This window comes from Zeugodacus cucurbitae, chromosome 3 (genome assembly GCF_028554725.1).
Source record: "Zeugodacus cucurbitae isolate PBARC_wt_2022May chromosome 3, idZeuCucr1.2, whole genome shotgun sequence".
Taxonomy (NCBI): domain Eukaryota; kingdom Metazoa; phylum Arthropoda; class Insecta; order Diptera; family Tephritidae; genus Zeugodacus; species Zeugodacus cucurbitae.
The window spans coordinates 46,487,281-46,510,678 of NC_071668.1; the positions used below are offsets into that span (position 1 = coordinate 46,487,281).

Genomic DNA, 23,398 nt, shown 5'->3' on the forward strand with positions numbered 1-23,398 from the left:
ACAATAAGTAACAAGTAAGGAAGGGCTAAGTTCGGGTGTAACCGAACATTTTATACTCTCGCAATTTATTGATGTAATTTTATAAAGACAACACAATTCGACCCATATATTCGGCATAAAGTTCAATAGAATAACGAAAATCATCATAAATAGTATATGGGGACTGAGGTAATTCCTAAACCGATTTCACTCGTTTTCACCACCACGATACAACGTATCGAAGACTATACGCTCACTTAATTTAATATTACTTATAATTAGGTATATGGGATCTGGGGGAAGTTATGACCCAATTTTTACCATTTCAGGTACAGAGAGAAACTGTTATAAGAAAAAAATTCAGAGGGAATGAATTACATTAAAATATCTGAGGGATTTACCTATATTTTCGGTGAAAAATTAACCTTAGGCACTGAGTTCTTCATGTTTGATATCAGGGGCCTTGAAAAGTCATGGTTCGATTTTGACAATTTTTCCACAAGTGATGTCACAGCTCAAATACAGTATTTGTGTAAAGTTTTATTCCGCTAGCTTCATTGGTTCCTTATGAATACATTATAAAGTGAACGAATCAGATGGAATTCAAAATTGGGTTATATGGGAAGTAGACGTAGTTGTGAACCGATTTCGCCCATATTCCACCCGTGTCATCAGGGTGTCAAGAAATGTTATGTACCGAATTTCATTGAAATCGGTCGAATAGTTCTTGAGATATGGTTTTTGACCCATAAGTGGGCGACGCCACACCCATTTTCCATTTTGTAAAAAAATCTCAGTGCAGCTTTCTTCTGCCTTTTCTTATGTAAAATTTTATGTTTCTGACGTTTTTCGTTAGGGAGTCAACCCACTTTTAGTAATTTTCAACCTAACCTTTGTATGGGAGGTGGGCGTGGTTATTATCCGATTTCTTTCATTTTTAGACTGTATAAGGAAATGGCTAAAAGAAACGACTGCAGACTGGCTTATATAGCTTTATTGGTTTGCGAGTTATATACAAAAAACCTATTTGGGGGCGGGGTCACGCCCACTTTTCCAAAAAAATTACATCCAAATGTGCCCCTCCCTAATGGGATCCTATGTTCCAAATTTCATTTTCATAACTTTATTTATGGCTTAGTTATGACACTGTATAGGTTTTCGGTTTCCTCCATTTTGTGGGCGTGGCAGTGGACCGATTTTGCCCATTTTCGAAAGCAACCTCCTCAGGGTGCCAAGAACATGTGTTCCAAGTTTCATTAAGATATCTTAATTTTTACTCAAGTTATCGCTTGCACGGACAGACGGACAGACGGACGGACAGACATCCGGATTTCAAATCTACTCGTCATCCTGATCATTTATGTATATATAACCCCATATCTAACTCTTATATTTCTTGGTGACACAAACAACCGTTATGTGAACAAAACTATGATACTCTGTGCAACAGGTTGCGAGAGTATAAAAATGCGACACTTTTTATACTCTCGCAACAAAAGTTGCTAAGAGAGTATTATAGTTTTGTTCACATAACGGTTGTTTGTAAGTCATAAAACTAATCGAGTTAGATTATTATTATTATTATTATTAACCCAAACGATTACCCTCCTCCCGCCCAACCGACGCGTGGGGCGCAGTCCGCATACGAGCGGAATTTGCCGAGTCTAGAAAGGCAAGAGATTTTTAAGCGTCCGGTTCTCAAACTGCTCAGCTACAGAAAGAAACATTTCAACAGCTGAGATTTAAAAATTTATAAAAACAAAAAGTTAAAAATTTCTGAATATTATTTATTAAGAGAAGACAAAATAGTTTTTTTGATGCTAAATATTGAGTCAGATGGATCAAATGTGCTGGAATGCGAATTAAAATCATGACATATTCGGCAGAATGGTTCATTTAACTCAAAATTTGTTCTAGAAGATTTTAGAAATAATGGTCTAAACTGCCTGGATGAACGCAATGGGACATTAAACTTAATATCAGACAAAAGGAATGAACTACAAACTAAACCATTCAGAAGTTTTACTAGAAAAATTATACCTAGCATTTCTCTGCGACTAGTGAGTGTGGGAAGATTTATAAGTTTTAAACGACTAGTATACGGGGGAAGATTCAATCTTGAATCCCAATGTAAGTGGCCTAAAGCAAAAAGTAAAAATTGTTTTTGAACGGACTCAAGCTTATCAGAATGGGATTGATAGCTAGGATTCCATACCACAGAACCATACTCCAATATAGGCCTTACCAATGTTGTAAAAAGAATTTTAGTAATATACGGATCACTAAATTCTTTAGACCAACGTTTAACAAAGCTAAGAGCACCTTTAGCTTTTAAGACAATTGAATTTACATGAGAATTAAAATTTAGTTTAGGGTCCATATTAACTCCTAAATCAACAAAGCTAAAAACTTGCTCTAAACTGAAGTTATTTATTACATAGGGGGAAAGATCAACAGTTCTACGGGAAAAGCACATCGTTTTACATTTTTTAAGATTCAGTGGCATATCATTTTTGTGACACCAAGTAACTAAATTATTTAAATCCGATTGCAACTCAGTCCTTTCGTTATGAGAAGTATATGATTTAAAAAGTTTTACATCATCCGCATATAATAAAATTTCTGAAAACTTAATTACTGAAGGTATATCATTGATGAACAACAAGAACAGAATCGGGCCGAGATGACTACCCTGTGGAACCCCTGAAGTGACACTAATTGAATCGGATAATGTATTATTAAATAAAACTTGTTGTTTTCTGTTAGTAAGATATGAGGATACCCATTTAAGAAGTCTTGGTTGAAAACCAAGAAGATTCAGTTTTTGCAAAAGAATTGAGTGGTTTACTCTATCGAATGCTTTACTAAAGTCTGTATATATAACATCAGTATTCTTATTATCCCTAAAACCCATTGACACATGGTTTACAAATTCAAGCAAGTTAGTTACTGTAGATTTCCCTTTACAAAATCCATGCTGAGAGAATGATATAGGGTTATATATATAGGGTTATATATATAATATATATTATATATATAAAAATGATCAGGGTGACGAGACGAGTCAAAATCCGAATGTCTGTCTGTCCGACTGTCCGTCCGTCCGTCCGTGCAACGGATAACTTGAGTAAAAATTGAGATATCTTGATGAAACTTGGAACACATGTTTCTTGGGACCGTGAGAGGGTTGCTTTCGAAAATGGGCAAAATCGGACCACTGCCACGCCCACAAAATGGCGAAAACCGAAAATACATAAAGTGTCATAACTAAGCCATAAATAAAGTTATATAGGTAAAATTTGGAACAAAGAATCGCACTAAGAAGGGGCATATTTGGATGGATTTTTTTGGGGAAGTGGGCGTGGCCCCGCCCCCAAATCGGTTATTTGTATATATCTCGCAAACCAATAAAGCTATATAAACCAAACTTTAGGATGCTGCACTTAGATTTTTTTACAAAATGGAAAATGGGCGTGGCATTGCCCACTTATGGGTCATTCGAATGAAATTCAGTATATAATATTTTCTAGGCACCCTGATGACACGTTTGGAAAATGGATGAAATCGGTTCTCAACCACGACAACTTCCCATGTAACTCAATTTTGAACTCCATCTTATTCCTTCACTTTATAATATATACATAAGGAACCACTGAAGATAGCGAAATAAAACTTTACACAAATACTGTATATGATCTGTGGCATCACTTGTGAAAAAATTGCCGAAATCGGACTATAACTTTTCAAATCCTCGAATACCGAATATGAAAAATTCAGTGCCCCATGGTAATTATTCAGCGAAAATTTCGGTAAATCTCTCAGGTATCTTAATTTAATTTAGATGAAATATTTTTCTTCTAATAGTGTAACTTCCTCTACCTCTCATATACCTAATTATAGAATTTTGAAATTGGGGTGTGTTATCTTAATAAAAATATATCAATAAATTGCGAGAGTATGAAATGTTCGGTTGCACCCGAACTTAGCCTTTCCTTACTTGTTTTGATAAATAATATACAAATATTTTAGAATATATTATCATTTATTGTCGAATGCATTAAATGAAACTTTAGTATGAATGAATATGTATTTATATTTTTATACATACTCGTATACATATATTTTGTATAATACATATTATAAGACTACAGTAATGACACTGGATTGGCAGATAAAAAATCATATAAAAATTTTGCATGTTAATCCCAAATGCACACTTTTGTAGTAAATATTGCACTTAATTGGTTATTCGGTTCGATAATACATTTGTGAATAAAACATTAATGTAATAGGCATAAACATATGTACATTGGAGCGATTGTATAACGTAAAAACTATAGATGTGAGTTATAGGCGTAAAACTTCTTCAAACTATTCATTTTGGAGAATAAATGTTTAAGACTAGATTGTAACGAGAACGATACATTTTGATTATGATAAACATTTTATAAAAAAAAAATTATTCAAAAAATATATAGAAACCCGCTCTAATGTTAGTATGTAAATGCTTATGTATGTACATATTTATTGTAAATTCCAAATTTAATCAAAAAACTTTATTAATGGTGAATTTTCTCTTTTTCTTATTCTCTGCTTTCTTTCACTATTTCGCTGATTTTAATATTTATCACATTTAAAACCATATCCTTGGATCCACTTTTTATCATCCATTATTTGTATCGCCTAACTCCCGCATTCCATTTGCTTTTGCTCCTGTATTCCGCTTTATTTGACTTTACTGTTTATTTAGAGCTTCTCTGAGCAGTGCAAGCACCCTGGCATTAAATACTATCCGCCAGCCCATACATATACCAGAAATACCGCCTTTCCGGAAAAAATCCAGTGACTCAGCTGATCATACTGGTAGCAGTGCGAGCAGTAGTCCGCAGCGCTCCAGACATCCGCTTATTTCAACACCTCCACCATCCATGTTACAGCATCAACCCACAAAAATACCGGAGATACCACCTTATAAACAACGCAAAATCTCGGCTGAAAGTGCCACACATATACATATGAGTGTAAGATATCACAATTATATGTTTTATCTGCGTATTTATGTACTATAAATATGGCCTACGTAATGAAATACGAGTACACAGTTATAAGTTTTAAGTTATTAATCTTTATCTACATACGTATGTTGTTTAGTTAATTGAGCTCATACACCTATGTAAAAGTCGGAACGTAGTATGATTGCAACTACCATGAATCTCATAAAACAATGACAACGAAAATCATTTCAATGCCCAAAACTATCTCAATTTGTTGTTGTATTGTCTCATACATAGTTGTAAAAAAAATCATGACAAGAAGTTGTTGTTGTTATAACAGCGTAAAAAAATAGAAATCTGTTCCGGTTTCGTAGAACCGACTGCCTTAAGAATAGCCGATTACTTCGATATATGAGTAAACATATATTTCTCTATTCTCTACAATTGATCTCCAAAATTTTAGTTTTGTTCGAATTTTTCGTTTTTATTATGCAAAAATAATAATTAAAGCACTTAACATCATTTGAATTGCGAATTAAATTAATTGAAAATTTGCTGTAATTATACCGGTTAACAAAATTTTTACTGTTTTTGTCACATGAAAACTCATATAAAATTGCGAATATACTAGGGCTACTAAACACACATATTATTGTGGATGAATCAGGTTTTCTTGTGAGATCAAAAAATTTGTTGTCTTAAGGAGAACAAACATCAGCTACATTTAAAGAAATTATTGCTTAATATAGAAAAAATAATGCTTTTAGAGAATATTTGGCTTCTGGAAGGTCTCTTTTAATTGTCCAACAATAATCTGCTAGCATTCCTGCGCTCCATTTCCCTTAGTAACGCTTTTGCATTAAGTTCATTATCCTGATGTAACGTTCGCATTGTTCGTCACTCACAGCACAGCACCCAAATTTGCCGGAAGGAAATCAAGATAAGAGTGCAGCATATGTATTTTTAAGGACATATTACACCCAAAATACATCATAAGTTCATTTATTAAATCTTTGTAATTTTCCGATTTATGGGTTCCTAGAAAATTTTGGGCAACGTTCACAAAACATTTCCAGCCGAGTTTCCCTGATCATTCAGTTTTTCTTCCAAACTTTTATCAATTGCCGTATTTGTGGGCCTGTGGACTTTTTAGAAATTAATAGGTACATAGCTGTCAGAAAACACTGGACGAGATTGAAAATATATTATTATATATTGTTAATGAGGGTGCACCAACATAAACAAAAATCATCACAAAGTTCGTGTGACAAAAACAGTATTTTCTGGGTTTTTATTTGAGTTTGGTTAGTTAAGCAAAAACATTTGAAACTGAACATGCGGAGAAGCGAACAAATAAAAAGTGTTTGAAATAATTTGATGAGTAACGTTTGTTCTAAATTCTCAAACCTAAGTCAAAACAGTTAGAAACGTTTTCATGAAGTTTTCACAAGTGTTTAATGTCAAGGCTTTCTGAATTTTATATCAAAGCTCAGGGTTACGCAACAACTGCAAAATGTACACCAATCAATTATACATACACATATATAGGGAATTAAGAACCATTTAAAATATTTTTTGCATTCTCGTACACTTTTTTTACATATGTATGTACATTCCACACATCTTCGCTTTTCGGCTTCCGCATTATTTAATTGTTTTTATGAGTACAACCGAACATTTGTGAAACCCTATTATTTTTCTTTCTCCACATTAACAACTATCGAATACCCCTGTTAAATAAAAAAACGAACTCATCCATAAAGGATAAGTTTATGCTCAAATCACACGCACCCGAGTGGATGTCCCGCTTGAAAGTCAGCGATAATATAAACTTGCATAGGAGCATAGATTGTATTGCAAAGGTACAGCGGTGTTTTGAAAACAGTGTTGAAATTACATACATAATTTTTAAATAAATATACATATGAATGTTTGTGTATGTTTTCTGTATAGAACAAAGGTTGGGAAGATTTCTTACACTTACATAGATTCTTTGTGTGTATTAATGACTATTTAAATAATTAAATATTATTATTCAATTTGGAATGTTTCAATTATTTGTTATTGCTAATGATTATTTGCTTAACAGAGGCAGAACTAGTTTTGAATGTGAATAATTTTAAAAGTTTTTATAGAATCAAAAAGTGCTATCAGAATTATCATTGTAGCTGAAAAGCTAACCATTAGGAGTTACTCATTTAGGTTATCAGTTTACATTTGGGTACTAATATATAGAAATGCGAATGTTTGATTTGAAAAAAAAGATATAAAAAAATATCTATATATACATATATTCATTGAACACTAAAAATTGATTGCAAATGAATTAATAATTTGGTGCACTAATAATTAATTTATTAAAACTAAATTTTCAAAATCACCTTTTTTACTGAAACTTTAAACATTTCATTTAGTTGATAAAAACTTTATGCTGGGAGTTGTCGTACATTTCGATTAAATGTGAAAAACAAAATTTTTTGTTCAAACGTTTTCGTAGAGCTTAATTAAATATTTTAAAATAATGCCATATTTTCTTGGTCACTAGAATAGACGTACGTAAAGTAATTAATTTTGGGAAAAATATAGCTTATTTTTATACTCTCGCAAAAAAAGTTGCTAAGAGAGTATTATAGTTATGTTCACATAACGGTTGTTTGTAAATCATAAAACTAAACGAGTTAGATATAGGTTTATGTATATCAAAATTATCAGGGCGATGAGACGAGTCAAAATCCGAATGTCTGTTTGTCCATACGTGCTACGGATAACTTGAGTAAAAATTGAAAATAGTTGAAATCGGATAATAACCACGCCCACCTCCCATATAAAGGTTAGGTTGAAAATTACTAAAAATGCGTTAACTCACTAACGAAAAACTCAGAAACACTAAATTTTACTCAGAAAGAAGCTGCGCTCATATTTTTTTACAAAATGGAAAATGGGCGTAGCATCGCCCACTTATGGGTCAAAAACCATATCTCAGGAACTACTCGACCGATTTGAATGAAATTCGGTATATAATATTTTCTTGAAACCCTGATGACACGTGTGGAAAATGGATGAAATCGGTTCACAACCACGACAACTTCCCATATAACTCACTTTTGAATTCCATCTCATTCCTTTACTTTATAATGTATACGTAAGGGACGAATGAAGATAGGGGTATACAACTTTCTGTATATCATATTTGACTTTAGTTGTTAAAAAATTGTCGAAATAGGATTATAACTTTTCAATGCCCCGTATATCGAATATGAAGAATTCAGTGCCTTAGGGTAATTTTTCGATACCGAAAATATCGGTAATTCTCTCAAATATCTTAATTTAATTGAGAGGAAATCTTTTTCTTCTAATAGTGTATCCCATATACTGAATTATAGGTTTCTCAAAAAAACGGTGGACTTTATGACCTTATTAATCGGTTAATATGTGAAATATCTTAGCCAAATTAATTGATAATATAATCTTAGAAATAATGTATGTTGGTGGTGAAAATTAGTGAAATCGGTTTAGGAATTACCTCAGCCTATATACTACATATGAAGATTTTCGTTATTCTATTCTATAGGACTTTATGCCGAATATATGGGTCAAATTGTGTGCTATCTTAATAAAAATATAGCAATATATTGCGAGAGTATAAAATGTTCGGTTGCACCCGAACTTAGCCTTTCCTTACTTGATAACTTTTATTTTTAGTGACTTTAAATATTAGATTATTTAGAATAAAATGAAGAATATTTTCTGCTTTTGTTTGTAATAACTTCAAATATCCGTTCCGTTCTATGAAATTTAGTGAAATCTCGCTCCAAGCAAGTGTTAATGGTTCTTTATCTACGAAGCTCTCTCACTAATTGTTTTGATCAATAAAAATAAAATCAATTGTACTATAAAACGTGATGGCATCCGGTACCATTACGCACTTATGGTGGCGCCTTAAGGGGTTAGGAGTAGTCAGAAAAAATGAGAATTTTCAGTAATTTTTTTGCTATTAAATCTAAAAGCTGTATAAATTTCATTAAAATCTACTGAGCGGTTTTCGAGTTTCAGTTGTCACCAGTTCAAAAAAGATAGTTTTGAGAAAAACGCATTTAAAGTTACACGCGAGTTTTGGAGTACCCGAGGTTTTTTCTTATTTGTCGAATAACTTGAAAAGTAATTATCGGATCAATTTCAAATTTCCAGGCAATATTTTTAAGATATTACACTTAACGAAAATGCAAATGATTTTTTTTTGAATACTGACTACCCCTAACCCCTTTCGACACACTTCTTCTTTGGGTAGATCATGAAAATATTTCAAACCTATTGTAAATGGGACCCGAATTAAACTTTTTACATCAGTATCAATTGAACGCCAATCATTGAGTATCAAATTGAACATACCAATTATAACTTTTTTATTCGGTCGTGCTTTTTTTGCCTTTTTGTTTGCTTAACTTTTGTTTGGCAATATTTCGACTCATTAGCCCTTGTCAGTGAAAGAAGTCTATTTTTAGGGGTTTCAATAGACTTAAAACAATAAAATTTTCTTTTTTTTTTAAATATTGCTAAAAAACAATTGATTTCTTAATATTAAGTTTTTTCTAACTCAATGACCAACTGAAAGCGCATGTGGATTCATCGAAGTTTCTAAAGTCTTAACAATTATGAGCAGTTTTTTATTGAACATGATTTGAGCTTTCTTAAAAAAAGTTTTGGTCAACTAAAACATACCTGGTAGTAAATAGAACAGGTTCTTGAAGGAAAAAATGGGTGCGTCTATCCAATCACCAGCAGTGAATTTAAGAAATTTAAGAAAACAAGTTAGAAGAATAAACTCATTATAGCTTTTCATTTGTCAATAGCTTGGTATAAATTACCTTTGCTAGTTGTTTGTATCGTGTTTTGATTTTTGAGCAGCAATGGTATGGTTAACATATGCTATATGCTATACTCTAAGATTAATATTTGTTATATTATCAAAATCTTAACGTCATAGTCAAAATTATCAGTGCACTTACAAAGATTCCTCAAAATTAACATCCCAATAAGGTAAGGCTACTATCGCGAGTATAGTAGTACGAAGCCGTATCCCCAAATATACATTATGCAAAAGCGTTGCTTATGAATACATATTTTGTTCTAGTTATGTATTTATTAATTTGATTCATCTAATATTAATAATAAAATAATTATAAATGCATATCGAAAAAAAATAGTTGTAATAAAAATAAAATAAATCCTTCGATCATTAACTATTAATTTTAACAAAATCGCTTCATAACGTTTCGAGGAATCGTGCCCACCGATTTAAAAAATTGAGTTTTGAGATAAACGCGTTTTAAATTTTACATTCAAACTGATGTGGCCTGATTGGCGGAACTTCTAAAGGGTCTATCTTTTAGAATTTTTATTCGGATCAATTTGATATTTTTGGATAATATTTTAAACATATGGTGCTATTTAATAAAACAAATATATATATTTTTTTTAATTTTGAAACCCACCTAACCCCTTAATTCAAATCTAAATACAACGCTTTTACATTTCAATGCACGTTTTGGACCATTTCACGAGAACTTGCAAAAATTAAGCTATACTACCAAATACTCTTTCAAGTATACTGACATCAGTCGCCATTCGCAATGCAAAATCCTTTTATACTTTTTGTAGTCAAAGCTAGTATACTGACTATACTTCAATAGTCTTACACAATTGGGGTGTAAGTTTTGTTCTTATAATTTAAAATTTCATAACGGACATATTTGTAGGTATGTATGTGCGTGTATGTATGTATTAGTAGGCATGTATTATATATTTTATTTTTTTTATTGCATTGGAACTTGCTTTGAAAAGGTCTCGCTAACAAATACCAATTTACCAATTTTGTTGGCTGTTTGTAAAATTCTGGAATTGACAAAAATGAAATGCAATTTCAAAGCTTAAATGACCTAGCTTTGGGGAGCTGTTATTATTAAATATTGCTGCTTGTCATCAAATCAGAAAAATTATTCGATCGCCTCAATTGTGCATGGCAAATGTGTTTTGCAATGTTAATATTGTATTATTGTTTTTAACTGTGGCTTTAAATGTAATAAAAAAAATCAACCAAAATGCCTTCCCTACTTTAAAAATAAATTAAAATTACTTGCTAGAAGTAATTATTTTTACCAGATTAAGAGTGAATTCAAATTTGGTTTATTTTATAACTTGGAAATATTTCTATGTGTGTATGTATATAGTAATTATTACGAATTTAATCACAAACGAACACTGAACCTCCACAATACTAATCAACCTATGTATTTTCTTATTAATTGTAAACTATTTGAACGCACTCAAATGTCCTGGGACTCCTGTGAAACTATGTACAAAATACAATTAATTACGAAATGCTTACCACAACCGATTTTTTTTTCAAAAAACATCAAACTTCTTGTTTGCACAAACACAAATTGCGTTTGTTTCTTTTTTAAATTCACACACGGAAAGGAGTTACAAAGTAATACAGACACAGCGGACATCTTAAAGCCAGCACCATCCTGGAGTAATGTAGCTATAAAATCGCCTACACAACAGCAAGTGGCTGCCTCCTCATCATCCTCATCCGCTGGTGGCGGCAGTTCGGGCAGTGCTGGCGGCATGGGAGTAAGTGTCGGCATTGTTGGGCGTGCTGTAGACAGTGGCCGACCTAGTGTGGGTGGTATTTCTACTACGTCGACCTCATCGATGCAACTGAAAAAACTAACTGACAATGTCAAGGATACAACATCAGCAGAGATAGTCCCAGTAAAAGGGAGTTCTGGTGGTGCAGGCGCAGGAAGTACAACACAAAGTGGCAGCACAGACGATGAAGCTAAAGGTAAGCACATAAGAAGTATGCTTGGTAGTACTTAGTACTTACCGATCCAAACAGGATTAGATCGTCGAATATAATCCGGGTCAATTCCGGTAATGTAGAACCGGCTGCATTGGGAATTGAAAGAAATAAGAAGAATGTTGAATGTTGGTTATTAACGATTAAAGAGTAATGGCAAAACTTTTGAGGAATGATGTAATATAAGCTGTCATCGATTCGTCATTCCTCTGCTCTGCTCTAATGTTAAAAAATATGAAATAGCCAACAAACACAAACTCAAACGTTGGAACATTTTTGTGCTTAGAATGTCAAGAAGGTTTTTACAGTACACCTCCACTCCTGCTCCGGAACTAAGTCTATATTTTAATTTTAATTTTTTGATAACACAAGAAAATAGCTTTTCTTAATTATTCTTATCAAAAAGTGAATCGCTAAATTAATATTAGTTTAAATTACAATCTTAGTATTAGGTAGGTCGGTTTAGTGGATGTCAGACTAGAATCAACTTACACTACAATGTCCTCTTTGAACTACTCTGTGACCTTTATGAAGTTGAACAACTCAAAAAATTTAATGTGTGCAACATCCGACATGTCGTCGAGTAAACCGTGTCCGATTGTTGTGATTCTTTTCCTGTTCAATGGTTTACAGTAAGAAGTCAGTTCCATTAATATTAATTAGTATTAAATGCAACAGTAAATATATATACTATTACTATACTAAAAACTGTTTAATATCTCATGTAGCAGCGGAGATTGCAGCGAAAAAATCGCGATTAAAGCAAAAGCTTGTGAAAAGCGCGCGATCAGTTGGCATATTCTCGCTCAAACTGAAAGAGCGACGACAGCGCGAGGCGGAGAAGGCGGCAACTATTGCCATTGAACATGCCAAGGTAATATACATATATATTTATCTTAAAAAAATACAATATTATTTACACCTACATATATAAAAGAACATAATTTCTCGCACAGGCTTTGGCTAAATTACCACCCCTGCCGCAACCAGGCGGTGAGCTGTCTCTCATACCTATTGAACAGCTAATACAAATTGAAGATATAATACCGACACCGAAACCACAACCCACCACATCGTCGGCAACAACGATGTCAGCGGCGGCAAGTTTGTCCACTGCTGTGACGTCACCACAAGCAATGACACCCTCATCGAGCGCACTGGCGGCCGCAATGCAGCAATTTCAAAGTTCGGGAAATCACTAAGCCCACAAATAAGGTTACGATCTCATTGCTCCACGCACCCATACCTACTATCATACAAGTATACACAAGTAATTAAAAAAGGCATACGAGAATTTTAATCATGTGTTTGCAAACAACTGTAAATACCAAAGAATACAGAGAGTATCAAATTTAAAAAAAAAAATCATAAAACATAATATTAAATATGTACATACAGACACGTTCATGCATACTACTTACATACTACGCTATATGTACCGTACCATACTGTTTGAAATATTTACATAACTGTTATGTTAGTTGGAATGCAAAACCAAAAAAAAAACTCCCTTTGCGTATATGAAACTACAATCGGTTATAAATGGTATACTAATTATTATTTACCTCGAACTAATTGTATTTTGTGTTTTTGTTGTTAGTTGGTATTAAAATATAACCACTATTGCCACAGAGTTCATCTACAAAAATTCAAATCTAAGAAATTTACGTTACTGCAAAAACAAATTTCATAAATCACAAATCTCCTTTTATGTCAATCCATCAATCAAATATGCAGTTTACGCATACAATCTGAATGAGTTCTCGTCCTTTTATGTTAGAAATAAAGATACAATATCAGTACATGGTGACAATTCAATGAATATTGTAAAATAAAAATGAGAGAGTTTGCTTTTGAAAACGGTACGACAACAGAAGGACTCTCTATGTTGAGTTGTTCTGTATTTTAATTTATTTCATGACATTGAATATTATTTAAACTGAGGATTAAGCGCCCAATACACTACACCAGCATGCTGGCGCAATCACCTGTTGGTGCCAGCTGATTGATCGTGTATGTACTTGTGGTATGATTGCACCATCTGCTGGAGCAAAACCAAAACGATTTTGATATTTTTCTGATTGTAGTGCCTTGTGAATTAACCGTATTTATATTGAATTTTAAAGAAGTGAACATATATACGGCTATGAATTCAAAGGAAAAAAGTAAGGAGTGCAGCCATCTTTAACGTGAAATTTAAGGTTCCTGGAGATTTTTCTTAGTTAATTAAATCACTTTTAGAAGTTTTCAACATAACCTTTATATAGGAGGTAGGCGTGATTACAATTCGATTTCATCCATTTTCATGCTGTATAATCGATTATCTAAAGAAAACGACTCTAGAGAGTTTGGTTGATATAGCTTTAGTAGTTTACGAAATATGTACAAAAAACCGAGTAGGGGCGGAACCACGTACCATATTTTTAAAGCAGTTTAAAGCAATTCGGTTTTAGCCTTTTTGTTGGCATGGCAATGGTCCGATTTTGCCCTTCTTCGAAAGCAACCTCATGGTGCCAATGAATATATGTTCCGAGTTCCATCAAGATATTTTAATTTTTACTCAACTTACAGCTTGTACAGACGAACAGACAGGCAGACATCCAGATTTCAAATCTACTCGTCACCCTGTTAACTTTGTTATTGGAGGGCACAATAGACCGTAGGTCGCAGTGCGAACCTCAAATAAAATCTAACTTTGTAGTACAGTAAAAGCTCCTTATTCGCGCTTCCTTTATTCGCGTTTTCACTATTCGCGGATTAAAAAAATGAGACCCAATTTCTATATTCGCGACTAAAATTTTTTTTATTCGCGGATCTAATAAGCTTACATAATAATAAAATTATTCCAATAGGTATCCAACCCAATATTCTTGTCAAATGGACTACTAAAAAAGTAAAATAGATCTTATTACAAGAAAATGTTAAATATTCCACTATTTTCGCAATATTTTTGAACTTTTGGTAATATTTCATATAGAAGGGGCTCACATGGAACTGAACACAACCTATTGAAGAAGAGGCTTCAACAAGCACTGGAAACGTGACATTCAATTTGAAAAATCTTAGTGAAGGCTTAAGAATGGCAAATGAGCTCTTCGATTTCTTTATGAACATTGATCCGTCTATGGAACGAAGTCTAATTTTTAAGAGACAAATTGCTAATGCGACTGCTGTGTATCAGTTTGAATTGAAGGAGCTTTTGAAAACTGCTAAGCAAGAAAAAATTACAAAATTCTTCAAATCATTGTCTAAGCCTTAAGATAATTAGTTAAAATGTTCAAAAACTTCAATTAAATAATTTTTTTATATACCTATTTGTTTTTTTTGTCACCTAGGAACATATCCCCTATAATCCCATATAAATTACCATCCCGTATTCACGGTTTCTGTATTCGCGGCATATTTATGGAACATATACCTCGCGAATAAAGAGCTTTTACTGTATATATGTATAACCCTATATCTATGTAAATTATATTGTAACCGCGAAATAAAAATCAAGTGCTATCAAAAAATGATTGAAAATTTGAAAGAAATGGATCTGAAAGTTGTGAAAAAAATAGACTTTTTCCGCACCAATTTGTTTGTCTCTATCCATAACGACCTTATCCATGTATAATTTGTAAAAAAAATAATATTGCACCAACATGCTGGTGTGGTGTATGCTTCAATCTTGTTGGCACCAACAGTTGATTGTGCCAGTATACTGGTGTAGTGTATTTTCCGCTTAATGAATACTGCTGACCTTTTAAGACAAGATCCTGATAAGTTTAATCTGGGATGTTGTTTTCCATTGTTCATATTGTGTTTGGATTTTTATCCCCCTTTAATTCTAAGAGACTGCATTATTTGAGCAGTTTTCATATAGAAGCCTAGATGGTGCTTCCAAATGTTTCTCCAGTTTTCGTACTGGTTTCATATTGAAGAGTGTTAGAAGGAAATGCAGAATCCCTCCAGCAGAGGATTTACACTCACTGTCGTCCTATATTCTATACATTGTGATTTACAATTGTTAATAAACAAAATTATAATTATTGTTTAATAACATACATAGATATATTTATTAAACTCTTACACATGTATTGCTCAAATTGTAAGTGACTTTTTTAGAATATTTAGAACTAGTTGAGCTTCAATAGAGTTTAATTCCAAAGCATTTAACCTATCCTGACCCATAGGGAATCTTTGAATTGGCATTGTAAATGAATACATTCATTTTTCTAAATTATCAGGATAATTCTCAACTTAATTACGAGTATGTGCATGATTATTTAATTCATTCGTATATATGTCTCTATTTCAGAAAAATTAAAAAAAAAATACAATTTTCGTAGAGAATTTGAGAATCACTTTACGTTCGGCTAATTCCATGCTCAAATTATCTAAAATTCGTTATGCGTATTACGATGCGAAAACTTTGATTTGACTAGATAAAAGTATTCTTTCGTTCATTCGTGATTGCATCTGCCTTATCTTTTTCTTTTCTTGCGACCTGTATCATAATAATAATAAACTTGAACTCCAGTGCTTTGGTTTTTTTTTTGTTCATATTCAGGGAATTGTTTGTCTCTCATATATTGAAGAAATAATGGCAAAAAACCATAGATTTGTACCACAGATGATAAATCAGCTTGAGATTCCTAAAGCTTATTACTTGCTGCATTAAAACGATCCAAATTTACATTCCAAACAATGACCAGAATAGTCATTTCTAGATGCTATAATTTTTTTTTATTAGTTGGTTTTTCATCACGATCTTGAGCAATAAATCTCAGTGCATTAATTATTTCAAGCCACTCTATTCCTAACACTGGTATTCGAGCGAATAATATCCTTACCACCTGATGTTCTATTTAATCAGACTAATTTTATTTATCCCGCGAAAAAATTAACACACACACACTCTTAATTGGGAAGTTCAAATGATATATACCGAAAACTTTGTACTAACGCACCTACATTTACACTATGCACATACATAAATATATACGTATGCAAGAATGAGTATGGCATTTACTTAATCAAATATAAACAAAAATGTATAATGACGTTTTTGTCAAAGTGATGGTATACATGGCACTACGTACATACATACTGCTGGATGTAATTAAAATGTGTATTATTTTATTTGTTACCACTAACAATATACATACATAAATACACAAGTGACTTACAGTTGTAAACGATATTTACATTAAATTAAGAATACAAATAAACATTTTAAGTAACAATTTATATACATACAAGTACACAAGCATGCATGCAGCGGGCCACCAGAAAATTAGAATTTTCACAGGAAACCAAAATTTTTATACACTGTATACATATACAGTACATATATATAATCTACAGTCAACAAAAGGTTTGTAGTTCGTTTATTAATAGTATTTTATTAAAAGTGGCTTTATCTGCTATTTCTGATTACTTGTATAACCATCTTCGGTTCGTTTCTGTTATTAATAGGGTTTTTTTTATTTCGTTTGTGGTAAAACACTGATAAATTTAGTATAAGTATGGAAATATATGTACATATGTACGATATCCAGAAATAAATTTTGTTTGCTAATTTAATAGTTAGCAATATCTTCCTTTTTATTCTCAAATTGCTAAATGCTTGTACAAAAATTAAGTGAAAATCCGTGAGTATTTTAATTTTCTTGCGGCAAACTGTATACACTTAAGAATCTAATTTAAATTTAAAAAAATAACTTAATAAAAGTATGCAAGTGTGACAATTATACATATGTATATACATACATACATACATACATTAATAGATAATAAAGATTCACAATATACTATGTCGCAAATGCGCCTGCTAATATACATACATACAAAAACGTGAGCATAAAATATTTTAAATCAAGCTTTATGTGTGAGGATATTTTATGGAGATTTATGTATTTACATACATACACATATTCTGATACATTGAATGTCAAAGCGGTTTTGCCTGATGCTACATTTTTTTATTTCTGTGAATAACTGAACTGGATTTAACGAATATTGTTGATATATTGTTGACACCCTGTTAGAAATGTCTTATACCCAGCAAGACTATCTTCGATTTCTTTAGTATTATAGCAGAGATATCAAGTTGACCTAACTGACCTTTAAATTGATTGAGCAGTGTTTAAATTACGGGTATTCCTTTTTACTAAAGGATACATTGAAATTTTTAAAGGGATTTTAGATATTTTTCAATCTTCTACTTAAATAATTTAGATACATTCGTACTTGAGTCTGCGATCAATACTTAATTTCTAAATTGCTTATATAAGCAAAGTTTGATTAGAGAATATACTCGTAGTCAAGTTGAGCAGATTGCAGATGGGTGAAATCGAACCATTACCACTCCCAGAAAATGGCGTTAACTGAAAAGCTAAAAGTGCTATAACTAAGCCATAAATAAACTAGGGAGTAGCATATTTGAATAGATTTGTTTTTTGTAAAAGAAAAATAAAATTTTAATCTCGTAAACTACCAGAGCTGTATAAATCAAGCTTACTGGACTCATTCCCCTTTAGTACCCTATCATACAAAATGACCACGCCCACCAAAATACACAGGTTATTTTGAAAACTTCTAAAAATGCGTTGACGCTCTAACGAAAAACACTAAGCTTTATAAAAGAGATGCTATAGAAAAACTGCACTTAGATTGATACAAAAAATGTAAAATGGGGGGAGGCGCAAATCCTTTGTATCAAAACCATATCTTAGGAATTATTCGACCAATTTCAACCAAATTTGGCAAATAATATTTTTTGACAAGCTAATGTTACATGTTGAAAATGGGTGAAATCGGTTTATTCCAGCTATTTTTTCGCTTTACAATATGTAAGTCAAGAACCAATTAAGATATCGGAATAAAATTTTGTAGAAATGCAGTATTGTCATATCGGAATACAACTTTTCAAGACCTCAGGTATCGAACATAAAAGCCTCAGTGCCTGTGTCTAATTTATTACCGAAATCATTGTCAGTAATTCTCTCAGATATTTTACAGAATTAAAGAGGGAATATTTTTTTTAATAATGTGCCTCTTTGCGAAAAATAGTTTAAAGCGGGTAATTATTTTAAATAAACGTATAATATTGGATATAGGATAGCTTAGTGGCAAGAATAAGTGAAATCGGTCCACGAATTACCACAGCCCCCATATACTATATATTTTTGTTATTCTAGTCGACTTTATGCCAAATGGGTCAAACTTTGTGTATCTTCGTAAAATTAAATAAATAAATAAATTGCGAGAGTATATAATGTTCGGTTACAACCGAACTTAGCTCTTTATTTCTTATGATACCACATTGCACCTCATCAGTTTTCAATCTTTGAATTTAATTTCACTTCTGCAGCTTCGTATTGTAACCCAATGTCTATCGAAATTATTTTAATGTGTTACAATTGAATATTGGACAAACAAAATGGTTTTACACTTGTGCAACCGGTTGCCAGAGTAAAAACATTGGGATGTCGAGCGAAAATAATCGTGTATGTATGTATGTATGTATACTATGAAACCGAAAGACAATTTTTGGAACATATTGAATTTTATTATTGTTTTGTGTTTTTATGTTAGACTACAGTTTACGAATGCTAACGAAATAGTAGTTAATTATTTTAGTTTAGATAGTAAAGACTAGCGTCAAGTTGAGTTCGCTTATTAGCTGCTAATAACAAATAGTAGTTTGCAACTTGCGGACAAAGCTGTTAGAGTCGCCCATTGTTCCTTCCATTCAAACGAAATCTCAAGAAAAATGTATCGAAGTTGAAAGATTAGAAATATGAATAATACAATTGTAATAAACAAAAATTATAATACATTATTTACAAGAAAAAAGAAATAATGAGATATGTTTAATAATAATGATGATGAATAAATAAATATTATAATGCTGAAAATACGAAAACTCGCTTTAATATTGTTGATTTATGTTTTTGAAACAAATATGCTAATGTTCAAATACAGCACTTTATGAGTGAAAAATGAAGCTTTGTTACACATATTTTAAGGACTACTTAAGTCATGTATGTGTATAAAATATGTAGAAATATGAAATTGCATTCGTACATAAAACCAAATACCTGCACAAAATAGCGGTAGTAACATTTTCAAAAACTACTTACAATGAAAGAGAAAGTACATAAAGTAAAGAATAAAACGAATTGTAAATATTTAATTTGTCTATAAGTTTTTGTGTTATTTACAAGAATAAAGAATGAAAAAAGCAAAAAAACTGGCTAATAAATTTGTATACTTTCGCAACAAAAGTTGCTAAGAGAGTATTATAGTTTTGTTCACATAACGGTTGTTTGTAAGTCATTAAACTAAACGAGTTAGATATAGGGTTATATATATCAAAATAATCAGGGCGACGAGACGAGTCAAAATCCGAATGTCTGTCTGTCCGTCCGTCTGTCCAACGGATAACTTGTGTAAGAATTACGATATCTTGACGAAACTCGGTACATATAAAACTAAAATTTGGTATAGAGTATCGCCCTAGTAAGGGGCATATTTGGATGTAATTTTTTTGAGGAAGTGGGCGTGGCCCCGCTCTCAAATAGGATCTTTGTATATATCTCGCAAACCAATAAAGCTATATAAACCAAACTTTCTGCAGTCGGTACCCTTACTTACCCCACCACACACCATGAAAATAGTTGAAATCGCATACTAACCACGCCCACCTCCCATACAAAGATTAGGTTGAAAATTACTAAAAGTGTGTTAACTCACTAACGAAAAACATCAGAAACACTAAATTTTAGAGATGACATTGCATAATGAAGCTGCACTCAGATTTGTTTACAAAATGGAAAATGGGCTTGGCATCGCCCACTTATGGGTCATAAGTTCCATATCTCAGGAACTACTCGACAGATTTCAATTAAAATAGGTATATAAAATTTTCTTGACACCCTGATGACACGTGTGGAAAATGGATGAAATCGGTTAACAACCACGACAATGAAGATCTCAGTGCCTTATCTTAATTTAATTTAGAGGAAATCTTTTTCTTCTAATAGTGTGTCTCTGTACCAGAAATGATTAAAATCGGGTCATAATTTCCCCTAGCTCTCATATACCTAATTATAGAGTTTTCAAAAATACGATGGGCTTAATAGCTTATAAATCGGTTAATATGTGAAATATCTTAGCCAAATTGAATGAGCTAATATTGATATAATGTATGTTGGTGGTGAAAATGAGTGAAATCGGTTCAGGAATTAATCAGCCTATATACTATATATGATGAATTTCGTTTTTATACTCTCTAAACAAAGTTGCTAAAGAGAGTATTATAATTTTGTTCACATAACGGTTGTTTGTGTTACAGAGGTATGGGATTATATATATATAAATGATTAGCATGACTAGTGGAGTTGGTCAAACAATTCGGTTTGTAATAGTTTCTTTACATTCCAATGATATGTTGTGAAAATAGACCAAATCGGTTAACAACCACGCCTTCTTCTTATATACAAGAACTTTGAATTCGATCTGAATCGTTTACTTTAAAATATGTAAAGTAAGTACTAGTGAAGATATCGGAACAGAACTTTGTATAAGTAATGAATTTATAGTGTGGCACCCCCTTTCTAAAAATCGACGAATCGGAAATCCCAAATAGCTAATACAGTAATCCCCGCTTAACTTTTGACACACTTAAGCGGGAAAGGCGCTTAAATTAATCCCGCTTAAGTGCCTCGAGGTACTTACCAAGCTTTTTCTCAAATATTTCGATCTAACCCGATTCCCCAATCGACGACGATGGAGCAGATGTTCCATTGCCCGACCATGAAGAAATAAGAATAGCAATTACCCGCTTGAAGAACAACAAAGCGGCGGGGGCCGATGGATTACCGGCCGATGCATCAGCTTCTTTGCGGAATATGGTCGGAAGAAAGCATGCCTGACGATTGGAATCTCAGTATACTCTGCCCAATCCACAAAAAGAGAGACCCCACAATCTGCGCCAACTACCGTGGGATAAGCCTCCTTAACATCGCTTATAAGATTCTATCGAGCGTACTGTGTGAAAGACTAAAGCCCACCGTCAACAAACTTATTGGACCTTATCAGTATGGCTTTAGACCTGGAAAATCAACAACTGACCAGATATTCACCATGCGCCAAATCTTGGAGAAGATCCGTGAAAAGAGGATCGACACACACCATCTTTTTGTCGACTTTAAAGCTGCTTTCGACAGGACGAAAAGGGGCTGCCTTTATGCCGCGATGTCTGAATTTGGTATCCCCGCAAAACTAATACGGCTATGTAAGTTGACGTTGAGCAACACCAAAAGCTCTGTCAGAATCGGGAAGGACCTCTCCGAGCCGTTCGATACCAAACGATGCTTCAGACAAGGTGACTCGCTATCGTATGACTTATGACGGTGTCAACATCCGATGAGACGGTACTAGGAGTTTTCGAGAGAAAGGTTTTGCGAGAAGATGTAATGATGAGCTGTATGTGTTGTTCGTCGACATAGACATAGTTCAGCGAATAAAAAGACAGCGGCTACGCTGGCTGGGTCATGTTCTTCGAATGGACGAAAGTACCCCAGCTCTTAAAGTTCTTCCTTCCGATGGAAGGACCAGGTGGAGAAGGACCTGTCTTCACTTGGTATTACCAATTGGCGCCAAACTGCCAAAAGGGGAGATGCGTGGCGCGCTGTTGTGGACTCGGCTATAACCGCGTAAGCGGTTTCTACGCCAGTCAAGAAGAAGAATGTCAAAAATATTAAAAGGCGCTTAAAAGAGGAAATTTGCACACAATTTTTTTTGTGGCTAAAATTTTACAGGCATTTAAGCGGGAAAGGCACTTAAGCGGGGATCACTGTATTAGGGTTTCCAACTTTCAATGGACATTATACCATATATATCGAACTTATCCCTTCCTTACTTGTTCTATATGACATTTTGCCGAATATATGGGATAAATTGTGTGTTATCTTAACAAAAATATAGCAATAATTTGCGAGAGTATAAAATGTTCGGTTGCACCCAACAACAAAAACAAATCTAATGGCGTGTTTTATTTGGTGAAATCACTCTGCTGACCCAGAAGGAAGCTTACCATTTTTAATACCACAAAGGACCAGTACACGTTTTACAGATCATATGTGGTGCCAAGGTTTTATCTTGATCACCAAGTCTAACACCACCTTGATAAAGTCACTAATATATTTTCTGTTTTCTTTTAGTTTTTAGTTTCCTAAAAGTATGCAATGTGTAGCTAAACGATGGTCTCCTTTTGAAAAACTTATATACTCAAGAAAATATCCTTAAAGAAAGTAAAAAGACTGTGTGTAGCTAAATAAAAGGCTATAATTATATCCCTTTATGTTTTGCGTTCAACAATAATATCAAACATCAAAAATCCTTAAATAAATCGTACAAATTAGACACAGTATTTTACCTTTACTCACGATCTCTCTATGACTAATCACATATTTTCTAAATTTATTCAACAAATTCTACTCCAAGCAACTAAATATATTTCAAAAACACTTCCATGAAATTACAAAATTAATTACTTTTTATACTCTCG

At 32.8% G+C, this 23,398-nt stretch overlaps 1 protein-coding gene across 5 annotated transcripts in view; it reads left to right on the plus strand.

The window, feature by feature from the left end:
* The window catches only part of LOC105217978 (uncharacterized), a 45,618-nt gene extending 26,173 nt beyond the window's left edge, over nucleotides 1–19,445 (plus strand). For 3 of the 5 annotated variants that reach the window (XM_029043869.2, XM_029043874.2, XM_029043872.2), the window contains 5 exons: nucleotides 4,730–5,000; nucleotides 6,737–6,835; nucleotides 11,451–11,820; nucleotides 12,564–12,709; nucleotides 12,792–19,445. In XM_029043869.2, the coding sequence (XP_028899702.2) occupies nucleotides 4,730–5,000; nucleotides 6,737–6,835; nucleotides 11,451–11,820; nucleotides 12,564–12,709; nucleotides 12,792–13,037 (1,132 nt within the window). In that variant the 3' untranslated portion in view covers nucleotides 13,038–19,445. The remainder of the gene's footprint in view (nucleotides 1–4,729; nucleotides 5,001–6,736; nucleotides 6,836–11,450; nucleotides 11,821–12,563; nucleotides 12,710–12,791) is intronic. The other 2 variants (XM_029043875.2, XM_011193276.3) reach the window with 1 other exon arrangement.
* The last annotated feature ends 3,953 nt before the right edge of the window (nucleotides 19,446–23,398 follow it).